Genomic DNA, 18,187 nt, shown 5'->3' with positions numbered 1-18,187 from the left:
AGATTTCGGTTTGAGAACTAAACTTGGAGCAGAGACAAGCGCCTCCAGAAAGCACCAATGAATGAGCTCCCCTGTTACAGAGAGGCAAGGAATTGACTCCTCCGGGGGTGGGGGAGGTGCCGCCAGCCCTAATCCAGCCACAGCCGGGGCAGACCCCACACTGCACAGAGCGAGCTTCCTGGCACAACTAGGAAGGGAGCAGACAACCAAGGAAGCGGAAAGAACATGAAGAACAAGGGGTCTCCATTCATTGATTGTCTATTAAGTGCCGGGCACTTGCCCTCAAGACATTTCTCATCTGAGTGGGGATACTGACAAGTAAACAATTCTGAAAGATGGATCTGAGTTTTTGCAGCAGAAGAACGCTAGAGCAGCATATGGGAAGCCCAGGGGGGTGGAACGCTGGAGGAGGCACAGCTGTGGGACTGCACGAAGGTCCAGGGGAGTCAAGTAAAGAAGAAAAGGGGGGGAAATGTCCAAAATGACCACAGAGAGGCTGGTGGACGTGTATGGATGCAGGGCCAGGACACCACACTGAGGTACCACTCTGCATCATGGTTGAAATCCTTTAAGTTTCTTCCTCAGCTTTCCAAATGTCTAGGACTGGATTTCCCAAGCCAAGGGTTGATGTCCTTATCTAATGGCTTTGTCCCTACCCATTTGGGATTCCTAGAGTGTGGAATCATTTTGCATGTGCATCTGTGTATTCTTAAGACTGATAGGCTCAGTGTGTTTGAGGCTGCAAGTTGCCTGGAGACCATGAAACAGGTCGGTGGGAATAAGCCTAGCCTGAGAATCAGTAGAAGGGGATGATCTCTTACTAATTCAATTTAACCTTCTGTGAAACCTACACTCACTGGCTTTGCAAGAACAAAGCAATAGTTGGCAAAAGCTTTGGACAGAGTCAAAAGACTGAATTTCTGACCTATTTTTGCTATAAACTGACCATATAAATTTGGACAATTTATTTCACTTCTCTGCATCAGTTTCCTCCTCTATGAAAGATGAGAAGGACTTCCCTGGTGGTCCAGTGGTTAAGACCCCACGCTTCCACTTCAGGGGGTGCAGGTTCAGTCCCTGGTCAGGAACTAAGGGTCCCCATGCCATGCCATGCAGTGCAGCCAAAAAAGTAAAATTTTTAAAATTAAAAGAAAAAAAGTGAGGGGTAGGAAATGGACAGAAAGTCTCTGGTACAGCTCAACTCTAATAGTCTCTGACTCTAAATTGAGAATAGGTGTCAGGTATCCAAGCAAATGTTCCATTTACTTCTCAGAGCCTCTGTTTTCCATCTATGTGACAGAGATGATGGTTCCTAGGTTCCAGGCTGAGTATGAGAATTAAATGAGCTAATGTGTATATTTTCTATCTTTTCTTCTTTCTTTCTCTTCCCGTAAAACACTGATTTTAGCCTTGTTTATATTTTTTAAAACATGAAAGCTATGAACTGTCTCCCCAAGAAAAAAAAGGCACATGGTCCAATAGATGTACACAAAATTTTGCATACAATTTTAGAAGGGTTATGGACCCCAAGGAGCCAGATCCTCTAGGAACTCACCCCTGGTTTAGAAAGTGTTAAACTCTCCTCCAAAAGAACTCCAGGGTATCACAAGAGCAACTCCCCCCGCCCCATAAAGGATATTCTGTCCTTTTTCAATTTACAGGAAGAAGGGTAAAAAGATAGATGGGATTTGATCGATTTCAATTTTTTTTTTCTCCCGCAATTTTTTAAATCTTTTCACCTGCTGCAGCTTGGGTACTAGCAAGTTTTCACAGATGGCAAAATGAATGAACGAGCAGAAAAAGAGGATGAAAGAGAACCTTGGAAATGGGATTTCATCAGATTATCCTGTACATGTGGAGATCACAAGGGCCAAGGAGACCTGCATACGTAGAAAGCAACTGCAGCGTCGCTTTGCAAACATCCCCGTGACCTGCTTCTTCAGAAAGGTGACCATCGCATCCACTGCATTCAGGAAATGCGTGGGCATGTTCTCCAGCTGCCGTCAAGTCCCTAGACAGGCAGCTTGTTGATATCTCATTTGTTCCCAAGTGAGGCTGTAATAGTGCCTTTTGTTTAAAAAAAAAAAAAAAGAATAAAACCACCCGGTGCTAATGGCTGTGAGTGATGACTTGGGATGGGGAATTTGGACGCCTCGCCTCCTTAAATCTGCTATCCACGCCGCCATGCTTCTGCAGTGGCTCATTTGACTAACTTAGCACCACCGTGGGCCATTTGTCTTCAGTGTAACTCAGACATTGCAGCTTCGTTTCAAAAGGAATTCCATCCAAGTTAAGCCCAAGAGGAGGATACTGGAGGCCACCAAAGAATCCTCAGCTCCACCTGCTTTACGAGGAAGAGGGAGAAGAAACAGCTGGAAAACTTCAAAGCACCAGGTGGGGCCTCTGTCCAGACTTCCTCACTCCTTGAGCATTTTCTGTGTGCTCCCTACGTAGCCAGGCACTGTGCTAGGCAGTTTGTTGCTGTTCAGTAGCTCAGTTGTGTCCAACTCTTTGCAACCCCATGGCCTGCAGCACGCCAGGCTTCTCTGTCCTCCACTATCTTCCAGAGTTTGCTCAAATTCATATTCATTGAGTCAATGAAGTCATCCAACCATCTCATCCTCTGTTGTCCCCTTCTCCTGTTTTCAATCTTCCCCAGCATCAGGGTCTTCTCCAATGAGTCAACTCTTCACACCAGGTGGCCAAAGTATTGGAGCTTCAGCTTCAGAATCAGTGCTTCCAAAGAATATTCAGGGTTGACTTCCTTCAGGATTGACTGGTTTGATCTCCTTGCAGAGATCCCCAGTGCTAGCCACTGAGGGGGTTCATATATCAAAAGGATGGTGCTCAGAGTAGAGGCAGGCAGAGATGGGCAGCAGACCCGCACACAAGAACCTGAGCAGAGAGTCAGGCAGCAGAGATGTACCAGGTACCCATTAGAGAAGAGGCACTGGACTGTCTCCTAGGAGGAGCAGGTTCTGGCTGAAGCCTCAAAAGGTGGGGGGAAGTTGCCAGGGAGGCAGGTTTGCAGAGGAGATCCCTGAGCAAAGGCTTGGAGGTAGAGGAGAACGTGGAATGTCTGAAGAAGCTTGGGTGCCTGCTGGAGAGAACTGGGCTGTCTCTCTGCTGCGCTCCGTCCACCGTGCCTTCCCATTCCAGGGGTCCCATCCAAGAGCTGGCCCAGCTATGAAGGCTGGGACACGCTGAGGACAAAGCACAACCTTTGGAGTTCAACAGCCCCGTCGGAATCCTAGCTCCACCAACTGCGTTACCTTGGACAAAAGTCCATTTCCAATGAGTTTCCTGGAACCACACTGGTGCAATAATGAGGTGACCTGTACTTTTTCCCCCTTATTTTATTTTTATAAATTGGAATATAGTTGATTTACAGTGTGTTGTTTCAGGTGTACAGCAAAGTGAATCAGGTATACATATACGTATATCTGCTTTTTTTAAAGATTCTTTTCCCATATAGGTCTTTACAGAGTGTTGAGTAGAGTTCCCTGTGCTATACGGTAGGTCCTTATTAGTGAACTTTGAAAACTGACAAACAGGACTTGCCTGGGGGTCCAGGGGTTAAGACTTCACCTTTCAATACAAGGGGTGCAAGTTTGATCCATGGTGGAGGAGCTAAGATTCCACATTCCTTGTGGCCAAAAAGTAAAACAGAAGCAATACTGTAACACATTCAATAAAGACTTTTAAAATGGTCCACATCAAAACAATCTTTTTAAAAAATGAGAGAACTTCACTTAATTCTCCCCCATTTCCCGTAGAAATTTCTGCCGCTTTATCCAAAGTCTGTCCCCTTTTGCTGCTGCTTCCAGCACCTTCTCCCCTCTTCCTCTTCCTCAGCAAACAGTGATGAGGGCACTGGTGCAGACTTCCCAAGGAAGCCCTGGTCACCAGACAAGCAGAACATGTGCCCACGAGGCGGGTGGGGGCTTGGCAGCCCCAGACCTCAGGGAAACCAGACTCGAGGTCAGTATTTCTGGAGCCCCCTTCCCCCACTCTGTGCCCCGTCCTGTACAGGTGCCTCACTGCACTATATTATGTCACTGATAAATTATTGTAAGATGACCTTTATTAGCTCCTCTTACCCATGAGGAACTTGCCTGTGAGAGGTGGAATGACCTTTCCAATGCCAGGCAGCCAGGATAAAGGAGAAAACCCCACTCAACCACTTCTTTGCAAACTATGCCAAACTCCCTGCTCCAAGGGAGGTGAGCCAGACTTGGATGAGAAGCAGCCTGAGTGGCCCCTATGAGAGGTAGAGCACTCCCCATGAGGGCTCAGGAGGGGCCATGGTTCCCTCTAGAGGTATGCCTGGAGCCTGAAAGCTAGCGCTTACCAATACCATTGAGTGAATTGTGGCTATATTGAAAGAAGGTATCAGGGCCCATTCATTCACTGAGTCTACAAACTGAGCTGGGTGTCTGCCATTCATTCTGGATGCCTCATTCATATACTCACGAGGTTCACTTGGGAAACTCTGCCAGGGGTGGGCAATGAAGGCACGGATGCATACCCCCAAGTCAGGCCTCCAGGAGTGGAGGAAAACCTCCATCGAAGGCTTTGAAGACCAACTGAACCCCAGCCCATGGGGACAAGTGAGGAATTCCTGAGATGCTTCTGGCTCCAACATACCACCTGGAAACACAGTGATAGCTGAGAACCACACTTAGATCGACAGAGGATGAGAATGTTGGATGGCATCATCAACTCAATGGACATGAGTTTGAGTAAACTCAGGGAGATGGTGAAGAACAAAGAAGCCTGGCGTGCTGCAGTCCACGGGGTCCCAAAGAGTCGGACATGACTTAGCAACTGCACAACAACACTTGTATTAAACTATACTTTATTAGTTGTTTTGTCTTCCCAGGCCTGGGTCAGGAACCAGGCAACGTCTCCCAAGCTGCCATCCATCCTCTCTGCCCGTCCATCCAGAGAGAATCCTACAGCTCACAGCCATCCACCCAGTCACTGAGGTCTTTGCCCTGGCAGTGATGCCTCCATGCCTCCCTGAGGATGGAAGATGGGGAAGAGGAGAGAGCAAGTCAGCTGCAGTCTTCAGTCTTTGCCCAGAGAAGAACGGGAAGGAGGTGTGGGCACTAAACCGGAAGTGAGGTGAGGAAAGGGGCCGGGCAAGGGGAAGAGAGACAAGCCAGCATGTTAACTAGCCAAGAAGCCCCTAGGGAAAAAAATATTTTTTTTTAAAGGAAGAGAATGACCCGTAACAAGTTATCTGTCTAGCCTGATATTTTATTGATGGAGATACAGAATAATTTGCTCGAGTTCACCCAGGAGTCAGTGGCAAAGGCCTGGGGTCCTGAGGTCCAGAGCCTCAGTCCAATTCTCTCTTCCTACACCACGCTGCTTCTGCAGAGAGTGCCACCGTACAGGCGTGCGGCCCTTTATGGTCTACACAGCACTGCACACCCATCATGCATTAATCTGCCATCCCCCCAGCAGCCCTGTAAGTTAGATTGAGCCGATACTGTGTTCCTTATATTCCAAATGAAAAACTGAAACTAATATGGAAATTGTTTGCCCACGGCCCACAGCTTGTAAACGACAGAAATGCACCCACACGCCATTCTCCCTGGCTACCAATCTGGGTCTTATTCTCCCTGGCTACCAATGTGGATCTCTTCATTGATGGTAACTATAGTTTATAGGCTCTTTTAGGACCATTACCTTGTTCCAGTGTCACACAAGCATCTTGAGGATGATAAGCAAGATCCTGGGGTCCTGGGGGTCCTACATTGCCAGGGGTTCCAAGTTTGGATAACTAGTGTCCTCTAGAATGTCAGTGTCAAAGAGCCCAATGGCAAGGAGTGCCCTTAAAGGACCTCAATAGATCTATTAAGTGAGAGGGGTTGACTGGCTTGTTCATCTCTTCCATTAGACTGAGATCCTTAAGGGCCAAGAACTGGGTCTCCACCACCTCTGAAGCCTAGCACCCAGCACAGAGCCTGGCACAGATAAGTTCTCAGGTGCCCATGTGGAAGGAATAGACAGCACCTTTCTTTCTGCGACCACTACCCTCTGGGGCCACCTCTCAGAGACTTACTCCCAGCATACAAGAGAGCTGTTCTTTGACTTAGCCCTATGGAATCTGTTTCTCCCATCCCAGGGTGGTACCTCCAAGTCCTCGGATTCCTGCCTGAGCCTGCATTCACCCTTCCTGATTTTACAGATGTGCGCCCTCTCCTGCTGAACCTGCCTCACTCCAGATTCAGTTCTCGGGGCACAAATCAACATGTCTCCAAAGCTGTGGTCAACCTCAAGGCCCACCTTAGATTTTCTCTATGTCCACAGTCCTTTTCAGCTCCTCCTCTCCCTCACTGGCCACATATCACCTGTCCCTGTTCCTCCTCCGCAGCCCCTCACCCCCATCCCTCTCCTGCCCATCACCCATACAACTGTGCACGTCCACACCTTCCATCTCTCACTGGACTCCTGCCAAGGCTTCCCCACTAGTCCCCCCTGCCTGTAGCCCACCCCCCTTCCTTCTACTCTTGCGCGGACATGTGATGCCTTCCCGATGACCTCACCAGCTTTGTCATCTCACATCCGCCATGGGTTCTTGTGCTCCAACCACCTGGGGGAATTCTACCTGCCCCACATTCTGTCCCCTGCTGGTCTCCCATCTAGATATGGGAATAAAGGGAGGTAGGAGGCTCTACAGAGTGAAGCTCCCATCAGAAGAGGCTGGGAAGCTGTAGGGCTGCTGCTCCAGGGGCTCCAAAGATCTAGTCTGATGCCCCAACAGATGTTCATCCAACTCTCTTGCCCCTGACGATGGCTCCCAAAGGCCATCTTGCGGAAAGGAGGTGAGCAAGGAAGACTGACAGGGGGGTGTCCAGAGAACTCATCATGCTTCAAGCAGGGAACTTTTTTGATCTGTTGTACTAGACAAAGATGCCACAGTTAAGAAACAAAGTTACTAGACCCTGGTCCAACATAGGCAGATCTTGGAAGAGCCAGGCTTGACTCTGTGACCTCCAGTGACTTGTTTATTCTCCCTAAAACTCAATGTACTGTCTTCAAATACATTGGTGGTGGTAAGCAGATTAGAGTGTGAGGCCATGAAATGATGCCTGGTTTAAGATGTGAAAGTAGTGTGAAAGCGAAAGTCGCTCAGTCATGTCTGACTCTTTGCGACCCCCGTGGACTATACAGTCCATGGAATTCTCCAGGCCAGAACACTGGAGTGGGTAGCCTTTCCCTTCTCCAGGGGACCTTCCCAACTCAGGTTAGCTCCCTTCTGTGGTCCTAGTTGGAGCAGGAGGCTCCAACCCACATTACTTACCAGCTGCCCAGACCCTGGGGTTCTTGAGTTATCTTCATGGCACAGATAACAGTATCCTTGAGGTTGGGATTCAATAAGTCTGGGGTGGGAGGCAGAGAAACACGATGAAGGAGCAGGAGGTGGAGTTGGACATCCAGAGTCTGTCTGTCTGTCATTCTTACTCACACACACACACCCTCCTCCATCCTAACTCCATCCCTGTCTCTCAAGCCCTCTGGAAGCACAGGTCTTACTCCATCACTTCCCCCATCAGAAGCCATCCCCCACCTCTTCCCACAGCTCTCCAGACAGTGTCCCACCTGGGATCATAAATCAGATTCATGGAGGGCCACTCTCATCACCTGCCCCACCCCACGATCCTTGGTAGACCCGGCAGGCAGTGGGGGTTCCCACTCAGACAAAAAAGCAAGAGGAGCAAATAAGGCCAGAGAGGAAGCCCCAGCCAGCCCCGGGCCCAGGCCCTGCCTACCGGAGCAGTACATCTGGCACAAGTTTGGGACATTAGGGTTGAGATTTTTGCACCACTTTCGGCTGTTGATCTGGAAGATGCCACTGTTGGTACTTCCATCGGCTTCATGGTCCACGGCACCTGTGTTGAAGCCGCTTGCGAAGTAAGCAAGACAGATCCCTGCATAGGGTGGAGACACAGGCCTGCGGGTGGGATGACAAAGGCCACCCCAGACCAGAGAGCTCACAGGGTAGACCCTGTGCATCAGCTCCTCCAAGCTTCAACTCGTGTTTCCAGGAGATCAGGGCTGACACCCTCTCACCTCCTTGACAAAGGAATCCACTGAAGCTCAGAGGGGCAAAGTGACTTACTCAAAGTTATACACAGCTACCAAACAGCAGGAGTCCGCAGGTCTCCCGACCTCCTTCCTGCCACATTCCCTCGGTCTCATCGTCCGCACATAGCAAGACCCAAGAAATGCTTGTGGAATGAATGAACAAGAGCTCACTCTTTAGAGACACGACTGGGAAGGCACAGGTGGGACCAAGAGAAAGGGCTGGAACTAGAGAAGAAATGAGTCCAGGGGTGGTTGTACTTGTTAGTGTCTCAAAACTTCCACCAGCTTGAAAAGCTTGGTCTTCCTTAGCTTTGCTCATCGTGCCCCTGACTTCACTGGCAGTGTCCGATCCTAGTGGCCATGGTTCCATTAAAGATAGGAAACCCTTCTTTCCCTGTGGCGCCCAACTTACCAGTGGGAAAGGACGTAAGGGAGCAATTCTGCTTGGCCACCTGTCGCCTACCCTTCCAGGTTCCTATGCAATACTGACTCAGCGGACATGAACTTGGGCAAACTCTGGGAGATGGTGAGGGACAGGGAAGCCTGGCGTGCTGCAGTCCATTGGGGTCACAAAGAGTCAGACTTGACTGGGCGCCTCCACAACAACAACAACCCATCGCCTGCCTGCTGGGTATTTACCCCAGTCCTGGGTGTTCTCCACCTGTCAGCGCATAGGATCCTGATTTGAAAAAGGAGAACAGAGGCTCCCAAGGCCACAGCCCTTGAGTGAGGAGGAGGGAGGGGGAGCAGGAGGGAGAGATCGGGGTCCTTACAGTCAGCCAAGCTGTAGCCCCGGTATCCCTCCAGGCCGAAATCCTGAAGCACTCTGGCCAGCTCACAGCGACTGTAGACCCTGGCCTGGCCGGAGGAGAGCAGGCTGCTGAGGACAGAAGCCAAGGCCAGCAGCACGATCCCAGGCGGGCGGGGCCACCTTCTGGGAGCCCAGCTCCCGTCTTCCATGCGGGCAGGGGGGCACAGAGCCCCCGCCACACTGGCTCAGAGCTAGGCTTTGAGATGGCAGGCCGCTCACAGAAGGCTACCCCTGGAAGAAGAAGGGAAACAGAGCCTGAGTGGACAGGAAGGTGGGGAGGGTGGGCTCCCACACAAGGGGACGGCCAGCCTGCCACCTTGCCGCCCTTGTGGAGCATCAGCCACGCCCCAAAGAGCCCAAGAGAGTTCCCCAAGGTCAGCCCCTTTCCCCTTCAGTTATGCTTTTTTTCCCCTTTATTTTTAATTGGAGGATAATTGTTTCAATATTATGTTGGCCTCTGCCTCATGTGCCTGCAGCTAAGTTGCTTCAGTCGTGTCCATGCAACCCTAATGGACTGTAGCCCACCAGGCCCCTCTGTCCATGAGATTCTCCAGGCAAGAATACTAGAATGGGTTGCCATTTCCTTCTCCAGGGGATCTTCCTGACCCAGGGATTGAATCTGTGTCTCTTGTGTCTCCTGCAGCGGCAGGTAAGTGGGTTCTTTACCACTAGCGCCACCTGGGAAGCCCGGCTTCTGCCAGACAACAACGTGAATCGGTCATAAATATACATACGTCTCCTCCCTCTTGAACCTCCTCCCCCGCCTCACACCCCATCCCACCCCCCTAGGTCACCCCACAGCACCACGTGCTACACAGCAGGGTCCCACTAGCTGTCTATTTTATTCAATACACATGTTAATGTAAATGTTTCAGTGTTACTCTCTCAATTCGTCCCACCCTTTCCTTCCCCCGCTGCGTCCAAAGTCTGTTCTCTCTGTCTGCATGTCTATTCCTGCCCTGCAAATAGGTTCGTCAGTACCATTTTTCTATAATAAATTCCATATATATGCCTTAATATACAATGCTTGTTTTTCTCTTTCTGACTTACTGCATTCCATATGATAGACTCTAGGTCCATCCACATCACTACAAATGACCCAATTTTATTCCTTTTTATGGCTGAGTAATATTCCATTGTATGTATGTACCACAACTTCTTTATCCGCTCATCTGTCGATGGACATCTAGGTTGCTTCCATGTTCTAGCTATTGTAAATAGTGCTGCAACGAACATCAGGGTACATGTGTCTTTTTCAATTATAGTTTTATCAGGGTATACAGCCAGGAGTGGGATTGCTGGGTCATTCCAATCCTGCCTCGTACCCTCCTGCCCCAGCAGCTGAGAGAAGAGGAGGGAAACCAGGGAGAAGACAAACATATTCCAAGCTCCATACTACACGTCAGGCATGGGACTTCCCTGGCAGTCCAGTGGTTAAGACTCTGCAACACAGAGGGAGCAGGTTTGATCCCTGGTCAGGAAATTAATATCCTACATGCCATGTGTCACAGCCAAAAAAAAAAAAAAAAAGAATGCCAGGCATCACTGAGTCCTAAAGCCCAAGATTTCACAACTCAGAAGGAACAAAGCTCCAGATCTTAGTTCCCCGACCAGGGATGGAAGTCAGAATCACCGCAGTGAAAACTCAGAGTCCTAATCACTGGACTGCCAGGGAACTCCCAGAAAGGACAGAGTTTGGACTGAAACCAAAGTTTACATGACTCCAAAGCCCCACCGGGATTTGGCCATAAGCAGATGTTCCCAGGTGGCGCTGGTGGTGAAGAATCGGCCTGCCAATGCAGGAGACACAAGAGACTCAGGTCCTATCCCCGGATCAGGAAGCTCTCCTGGAGAAGGAAATGGTAACCCGCTCCAGTATTCTTACTGGGAAAATTCCTTGGGCAGAGGAGCCTGGTGGACCACAGTCCAAGGGGCCGCAAAGAGTCAGACATAATGGAGCAACTGAAGACACGCACAGAGAGATGTTCCCAGAGGGGACGGCTGAGCAGCAGCATCAGTGCATATCGATCCTGCAGCCCCACGGCCACGAAGCTCTCTTCAGTGAGCCTGAACTGAGGACAGATTTTCCCCTAGAGCACTGCCAGCCTGCAGCCTCTCAAGTGGAGGCTGCTCTCTCCCACACACAGACCCTCTCCCAGGCCAGGCGGTGCTGAAAACTCTCCTCCATGCCCACCACCCCTTCTAAACCATCTCCTTGCTAAAGCCCCGCCTCCCTCGAAGCTCATCTCACCCCATTAGGTTTGCCCTCCATGCCTCTCATCAGTGGCTCTGCGGGTCAGCCCCCAGTATCACAAAGGCCATTTGCACCTGGTTACCATCTTGACCTCCACTCTGTCTCAGCGACCGGCTCCCACAGCCTCGTCATCCCTGCATCCCGTCATCATTCCACATCCCCCCAAACTCCGCAACCTTCTAGTCCAGTTCTATCTCTCCCTGACCACCTCTAACACCGCCCCCGCCAACTGGCCCTCCACCTTCATAAACTCCAGAAATGAAACCCAGCCACAGGAGTGGGTGTCCCTGCAAACGGGTGGCCCCAAGCCCAAGGGTGACGAGACAAGGGTGTGCTTTGCAGCAAGCCTTGTCGCAGCGGGAAGCCCACCTCTTTGCTTTACGTCTCTGATGTGAACACTTTTCTAGCTGCATTTCCTTCCTCTAAAAAATTAGGAAATTAATAACACTTGCCTCATCCGACGGTTGAAAGAATGAGTGAGAAAAGAAAGACACAGAGAGAACTGGGCTCTTTGCACTAGAGCTCAGCTGGTTGTTCTTTCTATTACAAAGCGATGCTGGCACAGGTACTGATGCTCGTCTCGGTCAGCTTTCTCTCTCCCATTTTGCTCAAAGGGTACTCAGGACCTTCGTTACCGTCCTCGAGTTCCCCTCCTTTCCCTGTCCCACCTCACCTCCTGCCTCACTGAGAAAAACAAGGTGATCCCCTGTGAGATGTCCTCCTTCCTTCTGCCTTCGCCCCGCCCCACTCACAAAGGCATCCACAGCCTCAGCCGTCCTCACAGAGAAGGTGCCTCTACGCCGATCTGGACCCATCTTTCCTTCAAGCTCTGCGTTTCATCCTTCCCCATCTCTCAGCCTTGTTCCACCAGCCACTCCTCCTCTCTCAGCATCACCAGCATCTCCTCTCCATCAGCTCCTCCTTCCTCTGCAGGTAGGGACACGCTTAGGTCTTATACCTTCCCTGGACTCTCTCTCTCTACTGACCTGTCCCTCTCCCTCTCTTCTCATTTAAACATCTATGCGAAAATCTACGGTCTTCTCGCCTCCTATTTGTTTTTCAACCCAGTGAAACTTGGCATCACCATCGCGACCTCTCACCTGACACTGTTCCGCCCAGGGGTGCAGTGGACCCTCGTGGGCTCCTGTCTCGCAGGAGCTCTCAGCAGCCTTGCCTTCTGCTGCCTGCTCCACCTGGTTCAAACTCTTACCCCTCCCTCTCTCTGCTACCACAATGCTTCCCTCAGACTTCCCTCGCGCAACACACTTCTGCCCAGGTCTTAAATGCTGATACACTTCCTAGGCATTTCTGCCTTGAGCTGTCCTCGCTCCCACTTCAGGAAACACTCTTGTGAATTCCCTGGTGGTCCAGTGGTTACGACTCTGTGCTTCCACTACAGGGGGCACGGGTTTGATTCCTGGTCCAGGAACTAAGATCCCACGTGCCACAGGAGGCCCGGCAAAGACAAAACAAAGGAAACCTTCTTGGCAGGCTGCAGGATGCCTGAGCGTGCCTGTCCCTACTGCCCCCTGCAGGATGATGGCTCCTATTACATCTTCCCCAGAGCGGCCAACCTCACAGCTAACTGCCTCCTGACTGTCTCCATGTGGGTAACACAGGCACCTTCTGCTGAGCACATCCAAAGTAGAACCCATGGTCCCACTGTTTCAGAGCTCTTTTCTATGTCTTCTCTTCTTGGTTTAAAACATTCTTGGCTTTAAACTCATCATGTTGCATGGTTTAAACCTATGGCTATCCAAACTAGGGATATAAATGTCATTCTTCACTCCTTCTCTCCATCACATCTTTCACTCATCCGCAACCCATCAATCCCGAAGTGCTGGTGAGGCCACCTTCCCTCCAAGAGCAATGTCTTTCCCTTAGTTCAGGCCACCCTCCTGGTGTGCTGATGGTCTCCTTGCATCTAGTCCTGACTCTTCTCCCAAACTATTCTACACACGTTCACCAGACTGAAGGTTTTAAACAAAAAGCCTGGCCAGGGGACATCCTTAGATGGTGTCCTTCATCACTGATCCCAAGTGTGGTCCACAACGACCCTGGTGACCCAGGCTTGCTGACCTCTCCCCACGACACTTTAAGCTCCAGAAATGCCATGTCAGGGCTTCCCAGGTAGCTCAGTGTTAAAGAATCTGCCTGCCAAGCAGGAGATGTGGGTTTGAACTCTGGGTCTGGAAGATCCCCTGGAGAAGGAAATGGCAACTCACTCCAATATTCTTGCCTGGGAAATCCCATGGACAGAGGAGCCTGGTGGGCTACGGTCCATGGGCTCGCCAAAGAGTCAGACACGACTTAACGACTAAATGACAACAATAATGCCATGTCATTTGCTCATGATGAACCTGCCATCTGAATGAGAACCCCTTTCCTTTACATGCATCACTCTTACTCATATTTCAAAGGTCACATCAGAAGTGAGTTCCCCAGTGAGATGTCCCCAGGAAGCACCCGGCCCCACGCAAGACCCCCAAAGCGCCATGTTTCTGCACACTAGACTGTAAAAGACATCAGCCTTCCCCGACTACAAGGCGAGCCTCCAGAGAACAATGGCGCTCTTATTTCTCTTCTTATCCTGAGAGTCAAGCAGAGTTGCCGGCCTGGAGTGGCTGATCAAATGGGCCCTTCTCAAGACTGAAGTATACTGAAGTCATGTGCTCAGCGCATGAGCCCACTCATCAAAGTGTCAGGGGTGAGAGGGAGGCAGACACCCTTCCGAGTTCTTAAAGTGTGACCGACGCTGCGCTGGCCCTTTTCTGGCTGTTTTCTGACTTAATCTCATCTAATCCTCACAACAATTCGAGGGGCGGGGAGGATTACTATCCCCAGCTTATAGATGAAGAAACTAAGCTGACTGTTATACAGAGACTGTTTCTGCTTTTTCAGTAGCAAGAGTTATTTCAAAGTAACTTCTTCCTGAGCCTTCCCCAGCAGGTCTAGAAGTGGAAGGAGTCAGGTCTGGTGATTCAAAGACCAGAGACCTGCCAGCGTGGTCTCCCCCCACCCCCTCTCTCTCTCAGCTCAGCGCCCCCATCCTCACCAGCCCAGTATCCCCTCACCATCTCTGACCACCACCTTCGTTTCCCCACGCCTTCTCTGGTCAGCCCAGCCCAGGGCCCTGGTTAACAGCTGCAGGAGGAGGGGGAAGGCGGCTCACTCACCGTGTCGACCTCACCAGAGCTGGCGCAGCAGTGACTGTGGCAGAAACAGCGGTGGCCCGACACCCGGCTTCAGCCCAGAGCACGCCCCATGGTACTCACGGGGCCCCCAGCACCCGGCTGGGAGAGAATGATGGGAAACTGACGCGGGGCCTTCTGGAACTCCCCAGTTCTGTGAGCTCATCTTCTAGAACCATCTTCACCCACTGAGCTTTGGTAGCACCCCCACTCAAACCCCTCAGTTTCAGGGCCTGGAGACCTGTTCAGAGTATCTAAGCTCACCTCCTCTTGCCCGCTTCTGCCCCTACACACGACACTTTGAAGGATGGCTCCTCTCCTCCCAACAGGCCCTTCTGGGGGTTACCCAGCAATGCTGATGCTGGCGGGTGCCCACCGTCTCCCCGGGCAGCTGACCTCACCATTCCACTCTTCCGTTCTTCTCCCGTTCTTCTCCGCCCCGTTCTCCATCTGCGTGATGACAGTGGACAAGCCCAGCACAAAGGTGATGCTGCCGACTCTAAAGCTTGCGGGGCAGAGAAATGAAATGGAAGGGCATGTGACAACCACATCCATGCCCCACAGGGGCCCCTGCCTCAGAGCCTTAAGGGCATGGACTTGGCACTCAGGCTGATCGGAGAATGAATACAGGCGCCAGTGACTACTAGCTGGGTGTCCCAGTAAAAGGGACTTAACCTCTCTGTTTCCTTAATTCTCCAGGGGGAATAGCAAGACAGGAAATACCTTTAAAGGTGCGCGAGACACAGGATCAGTTACTACTAACAGCCAAAAACATGCCAAGCTGCTTGTCCGTCCTGTGTGCCTCCCCCCCCAGCCACAGATAGACCAGATTAGAATCGAGGGGTTGACCTGTGGTTGCATCAGGATCTCCTTTTTTATTTTCTAAATTTTATTGTGGTAGAAACCCTTATCGTGAGATCTACCCTCACCAAAATTTTAAATGTCTAGTACGGTGTTGTTGATCGTAGGCACAGTGTTGTACAGAAGAACTTCAGGACTTCTTCATCTCATTTAACTAAAACTTTATGGCCATAGATTAGTGACTCCCCATTCCCTTCTCTCCCAGCCCCTGGCAACCACAGTTCCACTCTTCGACTCTATGAACTTGACTCTTCTAAACACCTCCTATAAGTGGGGTCATACAGTATTGGTCTTTCTGTGACCAGCTTGTTTCACTGAGCGTAATATCCTCAAGGCTCATCCACGTGGTCACATGCTACAGGATTGCCTTCCTTTTTAAGGCTGAATAGTCATACCCTTGGACGTATATACCGCATTTTAAATATCTATTCATGTGATGGATATTTTGCTTGTTTCCACATCGTGGCACTTGTGGATAATGCTGCAATGAGCATAGGAGTGCTAACATCTCTTTGAGATCCTGATTTCCATTCTTTTGGATAAATATCCAGAAGTGGCATGGCCGGATCATACGGTAGTTCTATTTTTAGTGTTTTGAGGACACTGTTTTCCATAGCAGCCTCACCATTTTGCATTCCTACCAACAATACACAAGGGTTCCAATTTCTCCATAAGTTTGCCAAAATTTATCTTTCGCTTTTTTTATAATAATCATCCTGACAGGTGTGATCGTGGTTTTGATTTGCATTTCTCTAATGATTAGAGGTGTGGAACATTTTTTCACATGCCTGTTGACCATCTGCATGTTTTCTTTGAAGAAATGTCTCTTCAGCATCAGTATTTCTTCAAAGCTTCCCTGATGATGCCAATATACCACCAAGGCTTGGGCCTTTGTCCAGGTGAAAGTTCCCTGGACTTGAGCTAGAAAAGCTGAGCTCAGTGTCTTGGTCTGCCCCTGACTGGCTATTTATTCTTGTCGGGTTAACCTCCATTTCCTCATCTATCACATGGAGTCATTCCCCTGCCCCACCCCCTGGAACCATGATACGTAATCTCCCCAAGCATCATTTCTCTCCTCTGTAAAATGGGAATAATCTTCCTTCACTGTCATGCTCACCAGTTGGATCAGTACATCTTAGCTATTGCTTTTATTGTCTGGCCCTCGGTGGTGATTCTGTTTGGTTGAGTTTTGGGTTGTTTTTTTTTTTTACTGTATCAGCCTGCTTTTATTATTTTATCACTTCTTTTTATTGAGACATCTTTCAGCTTATTATTATTTTACTGTATGCTTTGTTATTTCCCACTTGACTTTTATTTTTAAATGGAGAAGAAGAAACAGCAGTTCAAAAAAAAAGGTTATGAGGGCAGACAAGGCCCTCGTTGATGTTCGGTGGGTCTTTATTTCTCTGCTGAGCTCAACACAAGTCTTTCTGGTTTCCCCAAAGCGAGCTCAGATTCTTGACCACATCCCAGCAGAGATTCCCCCGCTGGCTGCCTTCAGGTTTAAGTTATCCTAAAGCATCTTTTGGGCTTCCCAGGTGGCTCAATGGTAAAGAAGCCACCTGCCAATGCATTAGATGTGGGTTCCATCCCTGGATTGGGAGGATACCCTGAAAAAGGAAATGGCAACACACGCCAGTACTCTTGCCTGGAAAATCCCATGGACAGAGGAGCCTGATGGGCTATGGTCCACAGGATCACAAAAGAATCAGACAGGACTTAGCAAGTAAAGAACAAAAGCACCTCTTACTTTCTTGGTTCTCAGTCCTAGCTGCACTTAAAAAAAAAAACGAACACTTGGACCCCACTCTAGGCCAACTGCATCCAAATCTCTAGGGGTAAGACCCAGCATTAGTATTTTTTAACCCTTCCAGGAGATTCTGAAGTGCTACCAGTGGTGGGAACCACTTTTCTAGTCAAACTTTAGTTCCCTAAATGTGTGCCGATATTGTGCAACCTTGTCTTGTATGGTATTATATATGTTATTCTCTGTATCAAACACACCCATTCTATTCCAGCCAACTTGCTAGCTGCTGGTCCTCCTTAAAGCATCACTGGAGCTTGACTTCCTCCCCTGGACTCCTTGCTGAGTCAGGAGTCCCCTACATCCTGGCACACCTAGCAATGCTAATGTGCCATCTCAGCATCTATCACACTACATCAGCATCTTCTTTTTATTATATTTATTTAGCTGTGCCAGGTCTTATTTGAGGCATGCAGGATCTTTGATCTTCATTGTGGCATGCAAACTCTCAGTTCCACCATGTGGGATCCAGTTCCCCAACCAGGGATCGAACCTGGGTCCCCTGCATAGGGAGTACAGAGTCTTAGCCACTGGACCACCAGGAAAGTCCCTACATCAGTATCTTCTTTCTCCATCACTCCCAGCAAACTAGGAGATGCCCACTGTGTCTCAATCATCTATTTTTCCATTATTGAGAGCAAGATCAAAAATACTATGGAAAGAACTGAAGAAATGAATGCAAATCATCTAGATGGTTGATTCAGAAGAACCTCAGCTCAGAGAACTCCATCAGGAGGCTGGTCTCAAAAGAGTGTGCAAAGGTTCTTTGGACAATGAAGAAATGGATCCTCCTCTGCCTACGAGTAGGGAGACCCTGGAGCCCCTAGAGACAGACCTGCTCACTCCATTCACTCCAAACTCAGAACATTGAAAACAGAGCTAACCTCTTCTCAGCAAGTTGTGTTCCTCTTACTTTCATCATTGATCAGTGCGTGGCTGTAATTTCAAGACATTGTTATCAGGAGTTGGGAGGCATATAAAGTCATTAACCCTACACTACATAGTCTCTCCCCATCATATTCTTTTAGTTTTGTGTCTCCATCATTAATCTGTCTTCCTCCTTGTGATGGTTCATTTTATGTGGCAACTTAACTGGGCCATAGGGTACCCAGTTATTTGGTCAAACACTACTCCAGGTGTTTCTGTGAGGGTGTTTCTGGATGAGA

The 18,187-nt window shown here is 49.6% G+C and overlaps 1 protein-coding gene across 1 annotated transcript; it reads right to left on the bottom strand.

Annotated features, from left to right (window-relative positions):
* Positions 1-4,955: 4,955 nt before the first annotated feature.
* SPACA3 (sperm acrosome associated 3) lies at positions 4,956-9,124 on the bottom strand. Its single transcript, XM_055580128.1, has 4 exons — positions 8,874-9,124; positions 7,785-7,943; positions 7,316-7,394; positions 4,956-5,022 (listed from the first exon to the last, which is right to left on the bottom strand). The coding sequence occupies exons 1-4, from the start codon at positions 9,058-9,060 to the stop codon at positions 4,956-4,958; spliced, it is 492 nt and encodes a 163-aa protein (XP_055436103.1). The 5' UTR covers positions 9,061-9,124.
* Positions 9,125-18,187: the final 9,063 nt, after the last annotated feature.

This window comes from Bubalus kerabau, chromosome 4 (assembly GCF_029407905.1).
Source record: "Bubalus kerabau isolate K-KA32 ecotype Philippines breed swamp buffalo chromosome 4, PCC_UOA_SB_1v2, whole genome shotgun sequence".
Lineage (NCBI taxonomy): Eukaryota > Metazoa > Chordata > Mammalia > Artiodactyla > Bovidae > Bubalus > Bubalus kerabau.
Note: the sequence above shows the minus strand (reverse complement) of the source record. Positions and strands in the feature narration are given on the sequence as shown.

Excerpts from the sequence above, each read along its gene's own strand:
- SPACA3 (XM_055580128.1), bottom strand. The coding sequence starts at position 9,060 with ATGGAAGACGGGAGCTGGGCTCCCAGAAGGTGGCCCCGCCCGCCTGGG. Across the intron at positions 7,944-8,873 it reads GGGCTACAGCTTGGCTGACT|GGATCTGTCTTGCTTACTTC; the intron begins GTAAGGACCCCG and ends CACCCTATGCAG. Across the intron at positions 5,023-7,315 it reads CCCCAGGGTCTGGGCAGCTG|GGAGGCATGGAGGCATCACT; the intron begins GTAAGTAATGTG and ends TTCCATCCTCAG.